This window comes from Leptopilina boulardi, unplaced genomic scaffold (genome assembly GCF_019393585.1).
Source record: "Leptopilina boulardi isolate dan_hultmark-lab unplaced genomic scaffold, ZJU_Lbou_2.1 LbouV2_273, whole genome shotgun sequence".
NCBI classification, from domain to species: Eukaryota; Metazoa; Arthropoda; class Insecta; order Hymenoptera; family Figitidae; genus Leptopilina; species Leptopilina boulardi.
The window spans coordinates 247,821-261,485 of NW_026137833.1; the positions used below are offsets into that span (position 1 = coordinate 247,821).

The 13,665-nt window shown below is 24.6% G+C and overlaps 2 protein-coding genes across 2 annotated transcripts; one reads left to right on the forward strand and one right to left on the reverse strand.

Annotated features, from left to right (window-relative positions):
* Nucleotides 1-316: 316 nt before the first annotated feature.
* Nucleotides 317-4,879, reverse strand: LOC127281669 (jerky protein homolog-like). Its single transcript, XM_051305512.1, has 3 exons — nucleotides 4,357-4,879; nucleotides 1,440-1,903; nucleotides 317-1,353 (listed from the first exon to the last, which is right to left on the reverse strand). The coding sequence occupies exons 1-3, from the start codon at nucleotides 4,699-4,701 to the stop codon at nucleotides 372-374; spliced, it is 1,791 nt and encodes a 596-aa protein (XP_051161469.1). The 5' UTR covers nucleotides 4,702-4,879; the 3' UTR covers nucleotides 317-371.
* A 491-nt stretch (nucleotides 4,880-5,370) lies between these two features.
* Nucleotides 5,371-13,479, forward strand: LOC127281668 (jerky protein homolog-like). The gene is made up of 3 exons (XM_051305511.1): nucleotides 5,371-6,002; nucleotides 7,537-8,018; nucleotides 12,309-13,479. Exons 1-3 carry the CDS (start codon nucleotides 5,661-5,663, stop codon nucleotides 13,324-13,326), a joined length of 1,842 nt encoding a protein of 613 aa, XP_051161468.1. The 5' UTR covers nucleotides 5,371-5,660; the 3' UTR covers nucleotides 13,327-13,479.
* Nucleotides 13,480-13,665: the final 186 nt, after the last annotated feature.

The window sequence follows — 13,665 nt, forward strand, 5'->3', positions numbered from 1 at the left end:
ACTAATGATTTTTAGAACATAATCATGCGTACTCTTTATGAACAAAAAGTTTATTTAAACTTTAAAGAAAAATAAAAATAGACGTTAATAACTCTGGCTAAAATGACTGTAGAATATTCTAAAACTACAAAATGAAAGAAAAACATCTACAGGAACATTTTTTTTAGAAATATATAGGTAAAGATCCATTTTACAGAAAATGAAAAACGCGAAAAAATATTAGATTTGATTAATTTAATTTTTTGATTCCTGATGTCAAAAAACGTAAAGTGAGAAAATTAAATTATAAAATAATAATTATATTTAAAGCAAAAGATTTAAATTATAAAAAAATTAAATTACTTTTATTTTTTTAGCTTAAAAAAGATATATTAACAATATTGCGATATTAAATTCTCTAATTCAGCAATGTAATGATGATGATTTTCTGAAGTTTGATCACAGGACATTATCCATTTTTTAACATTCATTAAAGCATTTAATGCCTCTGAAGATGTAATCTGATTAGATTTATCATTATAATTATCACTTTCTTCATATTCATGCATTATATTTACTAATTCATTTTTTTTAATCTCATCAAATGTCATTATTTCATTTTCACATTTCTCCGATGTTGTAGTAATATTCTCATTTTCTAAATTCTCATTTTCGCAATCTACTATGGAAAATTCATTTACCATTTCATCTTTTTTCTTATTATTTAAAATTAAATCAACAATTTCATTGTCCGTTATTGGTTCCCAACCAAAATCATCACGTGTTTTAAACCATTTTACAATAATTACCTTGTCTTTTTGTAATTTTCTTATCGAACAATCGGCTCCTGGTGAATGACGAGCAATTAATTTATCACAAATTTCATCGGGAAATTGTGATAATTCCTCAATGAGACGACTGTTGTTGGATAATACAGATAAATTTTCATTGTTAGAACAAACAGTGTAATAAACGGAAGTATCACAATAATTATCCAAAATTAATGTCCACGCTTGTCGTAGTAGAGGGGAATTATTTAAATTTTTCCACGCTGAGCTAAGAAATGTTATACAGTCTTTTAAATTATAATTACTCCAAAATTCATCAACATTTCGTAATTTTGATTTAAACATTAATGTTAATAAATTTTTTTTATAAATTTTAATTGCTGTCGACATTAAATCCTGTTCCATGGGTTGAATCATTGACGGTACATTGTGTGCCAAATTTATAATTTCAAATTGACTATTTACTGAATTAAGTTCATCTAGATCTGAATGACACGGTGCATTATCTAGGATTAAAAGTACTTTTCCAGTTGTGCCAATCATTTTTTGATGATTCAAAACACTTGGAATAAATACATGTCTGTACCTGAAAAATGTTATTTGTACAAAATTAGATGAGAAAAATTCGAAAAATTTGAAACTAAAAAGAAAAAAAGTAATACATGATATTACCATAGTTTGAATATTTCTTTGTCCATCCAAGCGCTACTTTGACCCGTATAAATGACATTGAGACTTGTGAGAAATTTCAAGCGATTATGTTTTAATTTATTTGTTATTAAATCTGTTAAACAATTTGGTGATTCTTCTTCGCCAATTACCAAAAGAGGAATTTGATGATTACCAGTGGCGTTTGAGCAAAATAATGCCGTCACACGATTACAAATTTCTTCATTGCGATTGGAAACTTTCATTTCTGATGTTTCAATGGAAGTTGTACAAAAATCTGGTATTTTCCAATGAATTCCCGTTTCATCGGCATTATAAATATTCTCCAATGACAAATTTTCTAATTCAATTTTTTCTCTTAAAACTTGAGAAAAATATTGTATACTTTCTGAATTATTACCCTCTTTCTTTTGAATATATTGAATACCACATCTTTGTTTGAATTTATGAATCCAACCACTGCTTGCCTGTATAAATTAATCATAATAATAATAAGGATAAAATTAACAATTACACAGCCCCACAAAAAAAAAGTGTCGTGCGCGGCAGACCAGACTAGTCATTTCCCATGTATTTTGACGCGCTGAACACGAATCTGGAGTCCGTTTTGCTCCATCACGTCAGGATTTTTTTCTAACCTCCAAAAACCTGTCGGATTTTGAGAGGTAGGCAATTTTTGTGTAAGGTATTCACGTCTTTTTATGGTAGCGCACTCTTTTGTCCTCAAAGGATCTGTGTAATGGTTTTCTTTTCAAATTGCTGCCTCCAGGTACAATATCCCTTTTCAGCATCCAACAGTAGTCGGCCATCATATTTACACCCCATCTTCCTTGATAACGACGCTCAAATTCTTTCAGATCTTGATGGAATCGTTTTCCTTGTTCTTCACTGTAATCTCCCAAATTTTCAGGGAATTGATCCCGATGCGAGTCTAAGTAATGCAACTTTATGCTCATTAAGCATCCTAACTTACCAAAGTTTTTAATCATATCACTAACTATTTGCTCCCAATTTTCACTCTTGTGATTACCCACAAAATTTCCGACAACTGCTTTGAAACTAAGCCATGCGGCTTTCTCCATTTTATTCATCTTGGTGATAAATTGCTCATCTTTTAACAATTTGCGAATACGTGGTCCGTCGAAAACCCCTTCTTTTAGTTTCGCATCAGAAATTTCTGGAAACTTTTGTTCCAGGTATTTGAAACAGTTTCCTTTCTTATCTAAGGCTTTTACAAACTGTTTAATTGTTCCTAGTTTCGTGTGTAAGTGCGGAATTATCACCTTTGAAGGGTCGATATCGTCCGCCATATTGGAGCCGCCATTTTAAATTTTGAAAATCTAACTTTAGATTCGTAATCAGCGACCCAAAAAACCCCTAGATACCAAGTTTGAAATAAATCCATCAATTTTTTAAAAAAAAACCTAACTCTCAAAATCCGACAGGTTTTTGGAGGTTAGAAAAAATCCTGACGTGATGGAGCAAAACGGACTTCGGATTCGTGTTCAGCGCGTCAAAATACATGGGAAATGACTAGTCTGGTCTGCCGCGCACGACACTTTTTTTTTGTGGGGCTGTGTTATTATATTCACTAATTATAACGAATTAAGCAATAACTATAGAAATTTACAAAATTCGGAAAATAATTTTAATTTTTATATGAATTGAACTGAAAAGGATTTTTTACTTTTTATTTTTCTCCATAGAAGATATTCAAAAATTAATTTCTAATTTAAATAGTAGTATTTGTTTTTTAAAAAGCTATTTTATATTATTTTTCACTTTTTTGTGATTTTTACTAAATACTATATAAAAATATTATCAAGAAAATTTATTTTCGAATATTTCAGAATCGAACTAATTGTAAGACAAATTTTCACAAATTTTATTTAAATTCTTAAAATTCCATTTTTGTTATTTTTTGAAGTCTGATTTAAGCAATTTATTCGAATTAAAAATTTTGTCATAGTTTTTAGCTGAAGTACGCAACGTTTATGATAAACGATTTTTAAAAAAATAATTTTTTAAAATGAAAAATTCTATAATTTTTTGCGTAAAAAATATTTTTTGTATTTTTCAATAATCAACAAATTATAAAAAAATATATTTTAGGCAAAAAATTATAGAATTTTTCATTTTAAAAAATTATTTTTTTAAAAATCGTTTATCATAAACGTTGCGTACTTCAGCTTCGTAAACTTTTTAAGTGAAAATTGGTTTCAGATAGTTGAATTTTCGAAGAATATTATAAAAATCATTAAAAATAATTGAATTTCAGAAGACTTATAATTGAAATTATTAAATTTCATAAAATTTTAGAAATAATTAAATTTTAGAAGCTTTTAAATTGAAATTTTTGAAAATAATTGAATTTCATAAGATTGTGTTAAATTTCAGTCAATAATTATAATAAGAGAAAATTTTAGTGATTTCTGTTAATGAAGAATTTATTAGAAATCACATACAAAAATTGAATTCCAAAAGTTTTTAATTGAAAAATGATTTCAGATAATTGAATTTTCGAAGAATATTATAAAAATCATTAAAAATAATTGAAATTTTTGCAAATAATTAAATTTCAAGTGATTTTGAATGAAAATTTGTTGGTAATTTTATTTGCTTTTTATTTTAATTATTTTATTTCAATTAAAAATTTGTTAAATAATTGAAATAAGGAAGATCTGAAAAAGATCTACATTGTATACTAAAAAACGTATTTTGTTTAAATTTTTTTTTTTTAAATATAAAAGAATGTCGTAAAAGTCGCATATTATTAAAATAAATCGAAAAAAGTCGTATTTTTGAAAAAAGTTGGAAAAAAAAATTAAACAAAAAACACTAAAATTTTGTGAGGTTATGTTAAGGTGTTGAATGTTTATATAACTATTAAATTAGATAAGAAGAATATTTAGTTACTAACTTTAAATGCTTTAGGTCCATTAAGTTTCTCATTGAAAAATAGTGCCTTATCTTGAATAATTTTCCCGGAAATTGATTCGTCTCTATCTCTAACTTGCTCAAACCATTTTGCCATAGCATCATCGACATATTTTTCATCACTCTGTTTTAAAATTCTTCTTCTGTTTCTGGTTGTTGTATTGTTATCATTGTTTAAAATTTCTGGTTGTGTTATTACCAAATAATACGTAGGAGCATCGTTAACAATCTGATAATTTTGTATAATATTTTGTTGTGGTATATCTACTGTTTTTAATTTTTTAAAAACTTCTGACTGAACTGAATATGTTGGAAGATTTCTTTTCATTTTTATTACTTCATTGATTTACTTCATCAAAAAAAAAAAGTTTAATTGAATTTGCCGATTATATATATGTACTTTTGCTTGCACCGCTTATAAATACCTGTCAGCTGTTTTTATTATTTATATTGTAAACATCAAGGTTGGAAAGTAACATCTGAAATTTGGATTTCTTGGCCCACGTGTTATTAAAAACTTCAGTCAGTCACCACTTTACAGGTCGTAGCGCTGCGATCGACGATTTTTCGATATCTTGATTAATATGTGACGTTCCATGAGGAAAGGGACCTTAGCTGCAATAGACGCATTTTCCAGAAAAGGTATTTAAAGTAGAGCGTCCCTGATTGGTTGAGACCCTCCATCGAAAATCAGCCCCACCACCTTACTACTACATCGTTCCTACAGCTCACGCTTACGACAAGTATACTAGTGTAGAAGTGGTGGGGATGGTTTCTGTAGTCCGTGCTGGAACGCGATTAACATGGTCATGATTAATGCTTTATAACAAAAAAACTAAATAGAAAAGTACAATTTTTAACTTTTGTATCTGAAAGAGCAACTCAAGATCTATCGACTGATATCAAAAACTCAATTTTCATTTTTTTGCAGCTAAGGTCCCTTTTTTCATGGAACGTCACATATTATTATTTATTACTTTTTAATTAATTAATTAAATTAATTAATTGGTTAATTTAATAATTAGGCTCAAAAATATTGAATTGTTTATCCCTCGCCTTATTTTTATTTATTTTTTGCTAGACGTTTAGCAGTGTTGTTGTTGCGGCAAAATAGTGAAGCTTTTGAATATCATCAAGGCGACATATTTTTTAAAGAAGTTATCAACACATGTGATTGTTTCGCCTTTCGCACATAACCCAAAAACATGTGTTTATCTGTCAAACTTTATTGAATTCTAATGTTTACATACTTGCAAACTTCTTGATGATAAATAATTTTTTTTAAAAATGAAGAGACGAAAGCCGTTAACGTATATAGAAAAATTTGAACTTTTAAAAAAAATTAAAGCCGGTGTCTCTAAAGAAATAATTCTTCAAATTTATAAAATTTCTCCATCTACATATTACAATATAATTTCACGTAAGTCAGAGATTATTAAAAATGTTAACAATTTTGAAACGCTAAATAGAAAAACTTCTAAGAAAAGCGATGAAAAATTTTTGAATTATGCTATGATAAAATGGTTTTTACAAGAAAGAGATAGAGGTGGTCCACTTTCGATAACAATAATTCGGCAAAAAGCTCTTTTATTTAATAAAAAGCTCAATGGCAATACTTCAAAGTTTAAGGTAAGTATAAGGCTATTTCTCCATAGTTTTCGCTTTGAAATAAAAATATCAACATAAATTTTAATGTAAAATTAAAAATATGATTCAAAAGTAACAAAGTTACTTATAAAGCCAAAATTTAAACCCCAGAATTTTTTTTAGATTAATTATCAGGATGTCTAACAATCAAGGAAGTCAGGAAAAAGTTAGAGAATTTCTTTAATTTTCTGGAATTTCTTATAAATAAATTAAAGTAACTATAAGTTTCAAAAATTTTTTTTACTTTTTTCCTAAAGCAAATACAAAAAAAAGTGGCCTTCACACTCACTTATTAATGTGATATATCTTATATTCATTAAGTAAATAATTATTTACTACTATTTATTGAAACTAATAAATGATTTTTTAAACTTGCATAACAATTAATTAATTTTTTTCAGTGAAATATTTGGTTTTTTAATATAAATAAAAATTATTTGATACAATTTTATTTTATCGGTTCAACTTCAAATAAAGTAAATTATTCATTAATACGAATAATTTATTATTAAATGCTAATACCCACATTTAACTTATAAAAATTTTTACGGCGTCGAATATTAAATTATCTAATTTCTATTTAGCAAAATTGAATAAAGTGAATGTTATATTATGCAAAATTTTCAATTTACATTTAACTAAAATTCGATTTAAAAGAATTTCTATTTAGCAGAACTCTTATAAAGCATTTTTTCTAATACTTTTTAAAAATTTTAAATTAATATAATTTCAATTTAACGAAATTTATGTCCATAAAAATTGACAAAAAAAGAACTAAGTAGAATTTTTCATAAATAATAATTAGTTCGAATTAAAATTTTCTTTAATAAAAACTCTGTTAATTAAGAATTTTGTCAAATAGAAATTCTTTTAATTGTGTGGATTTATTCAATGACAATTCTGTTAAGTAAATATTTTGATAAATCAAAATTTACTAAAATAACAATTCTGTTAAAAAATTTGTTCTTTATGCAATTTTTCTTGACATAAATTCCGTTAAATTGAATTTGTATTAATTTGAAATTCGATGTACTAGAAAATCTGCTTTATATAATTTTACTAAATAAAAATTTGATAATTTAAGATTTGACGCCGTAAAAATTCTTTTAAATTAAATGTTGAGAATATTTATACGCCCCCAATTAGTTTATTTATTTCACTTAAATATTTTATTTTTTACGAAACATTATTTATTTGGTTCAAATACATATGAAATTAGTGGATAATAGACAGGTAAATGATTTAATTGTATCAAAATAAATTTTATTTGATCAAAATAAAAATTTTTTAGTGTAAGGTCAGGGAAAATTCAGGGAATTTTTTTCCTAGTAGTTGGTAGACACCCTGATTAATTTAATAATTAAGAAGATAATTAAAGAATTTATTACTCTCATGTATAGAAGAACAATTCACCAACGTATTAAGCGAATCTAATAAATTAAAATTTTAAATGGCTTTTTTAAAAACATATTTTTCCATTAAACACTTAAATATATTTTTTATTATTTATATATAGGCAAGCAATGGATGGTTTTGTGGTTTTAAGAAACGATACTGCATTAAAAGCATTCAAACAAACGATGGAACCATATCAAATAATTTTGAAGCTGAACAATTTTTTTCTGATATTTTAAAAGAAAAGATTACTTTGGAAAATATATCTTTAAATAATATTTATAATGCAGATGAAACATGCATTTTTTTGCGAACATCTCCGTTTTCGCGATTCATTGAACTTAATCAAAATACAAAAAGTTCAACATCAAAAAAAAGAAATGATGATGGCAATCATATTGCTGCTTTATTTTGTTCCAATGTCAATGGTAGTCATCCTATTCCTCCGTTGATAATTGGTGAAACTAAAACACATGGATGTTTAGATGCTGATTTTTTTACTGTTAAATCAGAGGATGAACACTTAAAATACATTGAAAATCTCAATATCATCTATACAGAACAAAATAAATCATGGATGAATGAAAATCTCTTCATGTCTTGGTAATTTTTTATATTATCAATTATTATTGTTTTATATATTAATCTTTTAGTATATATTTTGTAAAAATTATATACAAATTATGTATTATTTATTAGAATTTTTATTTTATAGTATTTTATTAGAAATAATTATTTTTTAGATGAATTTTCAATTTTCGAATTAAAATTTGACAGAATTTCTGTTAAAACGAATTTTTACTTAACAAAATTCTTAGCTACCGAATTATTGTTTGGCATAATTTTTATTTTACAGTCATTTTCTTTACATGACTTTTTATTTCAAAGAAATTTAATTTAACAGAATTCTCATTCAATTGAATTTTATGTTATTCGAATTTTTAAATTACAAAAATTTCAATTCACCGAATTTTCATTTGTCCAAAATTACAAATGTCCTGAAGCATTCATAAGTTCTCAGTCCGGGGATTATTAAAATATTATATAATTTTTTATTTTTATTTAATTAAATTTGCGTGACACATCGATTCTGAGAAGCAAATGAGTTTAAACATGTGGTTGATAAACTATAAACATAAATGTTTAGGGAAATATCACCCACATTCTATTATCTCTAATATAAAAGAAACAATAGTATTGTCAAAATTTAAAGGGACATTATATTCTTAATTTCTATTATTCGGTATAATAAAACGCGTGCGAACTATATCATCAGATAAGACTGTAAACATGTAGTAGAAATTTGGGAATGAAAATACGTTAGTATTTATCTTTTTTTTTTTGTTTTTCCGATTTCTATGCAATACTTATATATATTTATATTCTTCTCTTTATTTTTAAGTTATTTGTCGCTTTTCAAACTAAATTAAACGAATCTTTCCAATGATTGTTTAGTTTTTTAGCTTTTGTTATTAACTTTTAAAAATTCTCTTACTTGTTTAAACAATTGATTGTTTATCGTTTCAAAGAATTTGATGCTAAAGAAAATTATAATAAATAAAAGAATTAAATATTTCTATTTAAATAATCATAAATAAACAGTTAATCTGACGATATAGCATACTTTGTTTTTAAAAACGATTGTGGATCTTTAAATCACTTGTAAATAGAATTGAAATTTTGATTTGAGTAGTTTTGATAATCTATAAAAACAAGGAGGGGGTCCTTTATGTTTATTTCATAAACATTATGCTTCCTCATTGTGTGAAGCAAAAAATTCGCTTCCTCGTGAAGGAAGCAATGAATTTCTCCAATTCAATTGATTGATTTAAAAAATTTCGAGTTAAAAATGTTTTAAATTAATTAAATTTTTTGAAAAATAAAGAAAATTTTAATTAATTTTGAGTGTAACATAAACTTTATATATACGAATCGATTCGTTTTAATGCAAGGAATACAATTATTTTATTCATCAACTTGAATTTTAAAAACACACAAAATTTTTTAGCTAAAATATGAATTTTCGATTTTTCAATTTTTATTCATTCTCAAATTTTAAATCAAATCTATACTTTACATATACCAACCAATTCGTTTCAATGCAGGGAATAAAATTATTTTATATATAATCATGAATTTAAATAAACACATCATTTTTTAGCTAAAATGAGAATTTTTGATTTTTTAACTTTCATTAATTCTTTAAATTTCAATCAAATCTATACTTTATATACATCAATCGATTCATCTTGACATAAAGAAGACGATTATATTATATAATACCTTAAATTTTTCGATTTAAAAATTTTTTCAATTAAAAAAAAATTTTTGGAAAAAAGACGATAAAATTTTTTTTTGGGTATTTTTAAAAATCCTCTCGTCATTTTTGAGAGATTAATGTGTTAAATAAGCCTACCAAATTTTACCAAAATCCATTAAAACCTGTTAAAGATATCGTGTTCAAAAAAACTATCCACACACACATACACACACACACACATACATACATACATCCGGACAATTGATTAGGATCTCATATAACATGTTTCTATATAGAGGAAAATTTGTTTTCACCATTTTTAAAAATTTTATAAACGAAAGGACTACATAGCTTCCTCCACGAGGAAGCAAAAAGAAATAAATTATTTAAACATTTTATAAAACTGTATCCAACAAAATTTTCAAAGGTTAATTTCTCATAACTCTATTCTATCTTTTTATATTCTTGATATAAAAGGATTAAACTTCAATGATTTATTATAGTTTAACAATATATCATTAAACTATAAAATTTACATTAAACTTCAATAGATTTATCTCTAAAAAACCCTAGTAGATAATTAATTTGAATAAATTAATTGTATCCTACACTAACTAAATTTAGGGTTTATCGGGATTAGTGTTGCCGCGAGACGAGACGAGGCGATAATTTCAACTGTCTCGTCTTGTCTCGTCTCGAGTGTCGAGAATGCTATATATTCTCGTCTTGTCTCGTCTTTTTTCTGTTTATTCAGATTTTATATATGTATTATATTCTATATATATATATATATATATATATATATATATATATATTATTTATATCAAAATAAAATTTTACACACTCTGATTGGCCTTTTTAGCGGTCACTTAACCATAAAAGCGTTAATCAGTCAAAGTCAAGTACATTATTTTTATTTTTATATATATAAAACATTTTTTAGGAGATTATTTTTAATTGTAAAAGTAATAAAAATAAACATGTTTTAATAATTTAAAACAAAATTTTAATTAATTTCATTTTTAAAGTTTTTTAAATAAAAGCGTTGACTTATTAGAATAAAAAGTTAAAATATTCCAAAAAAGACCGCTCATTTAATAAATATAATATATAAAATATAATTTATATATATATAACCTATTATATCTTGCTTAAAAAGTTTATTAAATTAAATATGAATAATTTAAGGATTTAGTAGTCACTGTATATCTACCATGTTCTATAATAGCTATCAGAATAAATTCTTTAATTTTTTTTTAAATTCTCGTCGAGAATTCTCGTCTCTCGTGGCACCTCTCTCGTCTTGTATCGATTTCGCGATATTTAAAAAAATACTGTCTCGTCTCGTCTCTCGCCATTATCGCGGCAACACTACCAATTACATTTAAATTATTATCTAAGGTCAGAGATATTTTTCTCTCTCTAATTCCGTTTCTAACGCTCGCCGAAAACAATGCCATTGTCTACCTGTCAATCATTTTCCTCTAACTGATTTTCATTTTCTAAAATTTTTAATTTCTCAAAAAGTAATAATTTAAAAATTATTTAACTTTTACCATTAATTTTTAAATAATTTTTACTTTAATAAAACATATAATTTCACTTAATTATTATTAATTTTAGCAATAAAACAAAATAATTTTTAATATTTTTTTTTTTTAATTTTAAGAATATAAAATAAAAATTTATTCTTTAAATTATAATCCATAAAAATTCTTTATCCTATTAAAAAAATCTTTAAATTTGAATTAAATTAATAATTCTCTTTATTCGAATTTATATCTACATTCTCTTTCTATTATTATTTTTCCTGTTTACATTTACATTATGTTATCTATAGCTATCTTCTCTCTCTTTCTATTATTTTCAGAAATTCAATTTATCTAGTTTTAATTTCATTTCTTAATATAATTTTATATTTAATATTTATTAATTTATAATTTTCAAATAATTTTTTATAATACAATTTTTGACTATTGAAATACCATTTCAGTCTGAACGAACAAACGACAAAAAGATTTCGGCGCAATTTTTAAAATTGGCCAATCACAATTTTCTTGATAATTTCCAATTAGTCAATTTTAAAAATTGCGCCGAAATCTTTCTGTCGATTGTTTGTTCGGACATTTATAATTTCGAACAAATAAAAATTCGGCATCCTTAAAAATTCAATCAATTAAAAATTCGGACAAATTAAAATTCGGTGAATTGGAATTTCTGTCATTTAATAATTCGAATAACATAAAATTTGATTGAATTAGAATTCTGCTAAATTAAAATTATTTAAAATAAAAATTATACCAAACAAAAATTCGGTAGCTAAAAATTTTGTTAAGTAAAAATTCGTTTTAACAGAAATTCTGTTAAATGCTAATTCGAAAAATGAAAATTCGTCTAAAACATAATTATTTATAATAAAATTCTTTAAAATGAAAAGTCTGATGATTTTATGGGATAATCATGCGCTCCATTTTAAAAATATTTTTCTATAAAGTTTTGTAAATATTTTTCTTATTAAATACTGCTATTAAACAAATTTTAATCAAAATAAAATTGTTTATCACCACTTGATTTAATTAATTAATTTGTTTTTTAATTATCATTTTAATTTAGATAGATTATCAATATTTTAGGTACAAGGATGTTTTTATTCCACGTGTCATAGAACATCAAAAATCGACTGGCACAAAAGGAAAAGTGATATTAATTTTAGATAATGCACCATGTCATCCTGATGTTGATGAATTAAATTCATTACATGGAAACTTTGAAGTTTTATATTTACCCCGCAATGCATCACCATTAATTCAACCAATGGAGCAGGGTTTAATATCAATGACAAAGAAACTTTATAAAATAAATTTATTAAAATCTTTATTAGTTAGTCACAAAAGAACAAATTGTGATGAATTTTTTAGTAATTTAAATTTTCAAGAGTGTTTAATTCTAATAAGTAAAGCATGGTACAAAGTAAATTCGTCTAGTTTTGAAAAAGCATGGAAATCGCTTTTATCTGATTCTTTATTTAATACTGAGAACAATATCACAAATAATTTAAATGAAATCGTCTATTCGAGTGAAACATCTGCTGAAGAATTTTCAAGTTTTCTTTGCGAAGTTTATGATCAATTATCACAATTTTTACCAAAAGATAAAGAAGAATATTCTAAAGAATTTTTCATGAAATGGTTTGAAACAAATTACAATAATTGTGGAAGGGAGCCACAGACTGATGAAGAAATAATAAATTTTGCCATTAAAAATAATACAAAAGTGGTGAATAAAGAAAGAGAATTTGTAGAAATATCATGTAAAGAAGAAAATGAAAATAATTGTCAAAGTAGTGATGTAAAATCGTCTGATGCTTTTCAAGATATCATTACGTTTGATGATTTTCTTAAAATGGAATGTGTAAATAATGAAATCGAGGAAAATGAAAATAATTTAGAAAATACCGAATTACAGAGGGTTACGTCGTTGGATGTAATTGATAGGAATAGATTAAATGAAATTTTTAAATCACAAGAAGTAACATCGTCAGAAGCACATTTGGGTCTAATGACATTTAGAAAGTGGCTAGAGACTAGTGGAAAAAGTTCAAAACAACATTTTCTTTATATAGATGAATTGGAAAATCTTATAACGCAATAATTAAGCATTTTCTACTTAATACTAATGATAATTAAATTATTATCGCAAAACAAAGTATTTTAAGATTGTATATAATATAATCGTAAGTAGATAAATATAAATTTTTGAAAATTATTTTTTATATTAACAAAAAATAAAAGTTAAAAAAAAAGAGATCAATATTTTATTTTTTATTTGTAATTTAAAAACCATTTCTGCTCTATTTTTACGAAAACCGATGACAAATTAATTTTACTATTATAATTAAAAGATTGATTTTAAAAATTTTATCCCCCCTAATGGCTAATTTTATTCTATTATTTATAAATAATTACAAAATTTAAAAAATATGAATTAAAA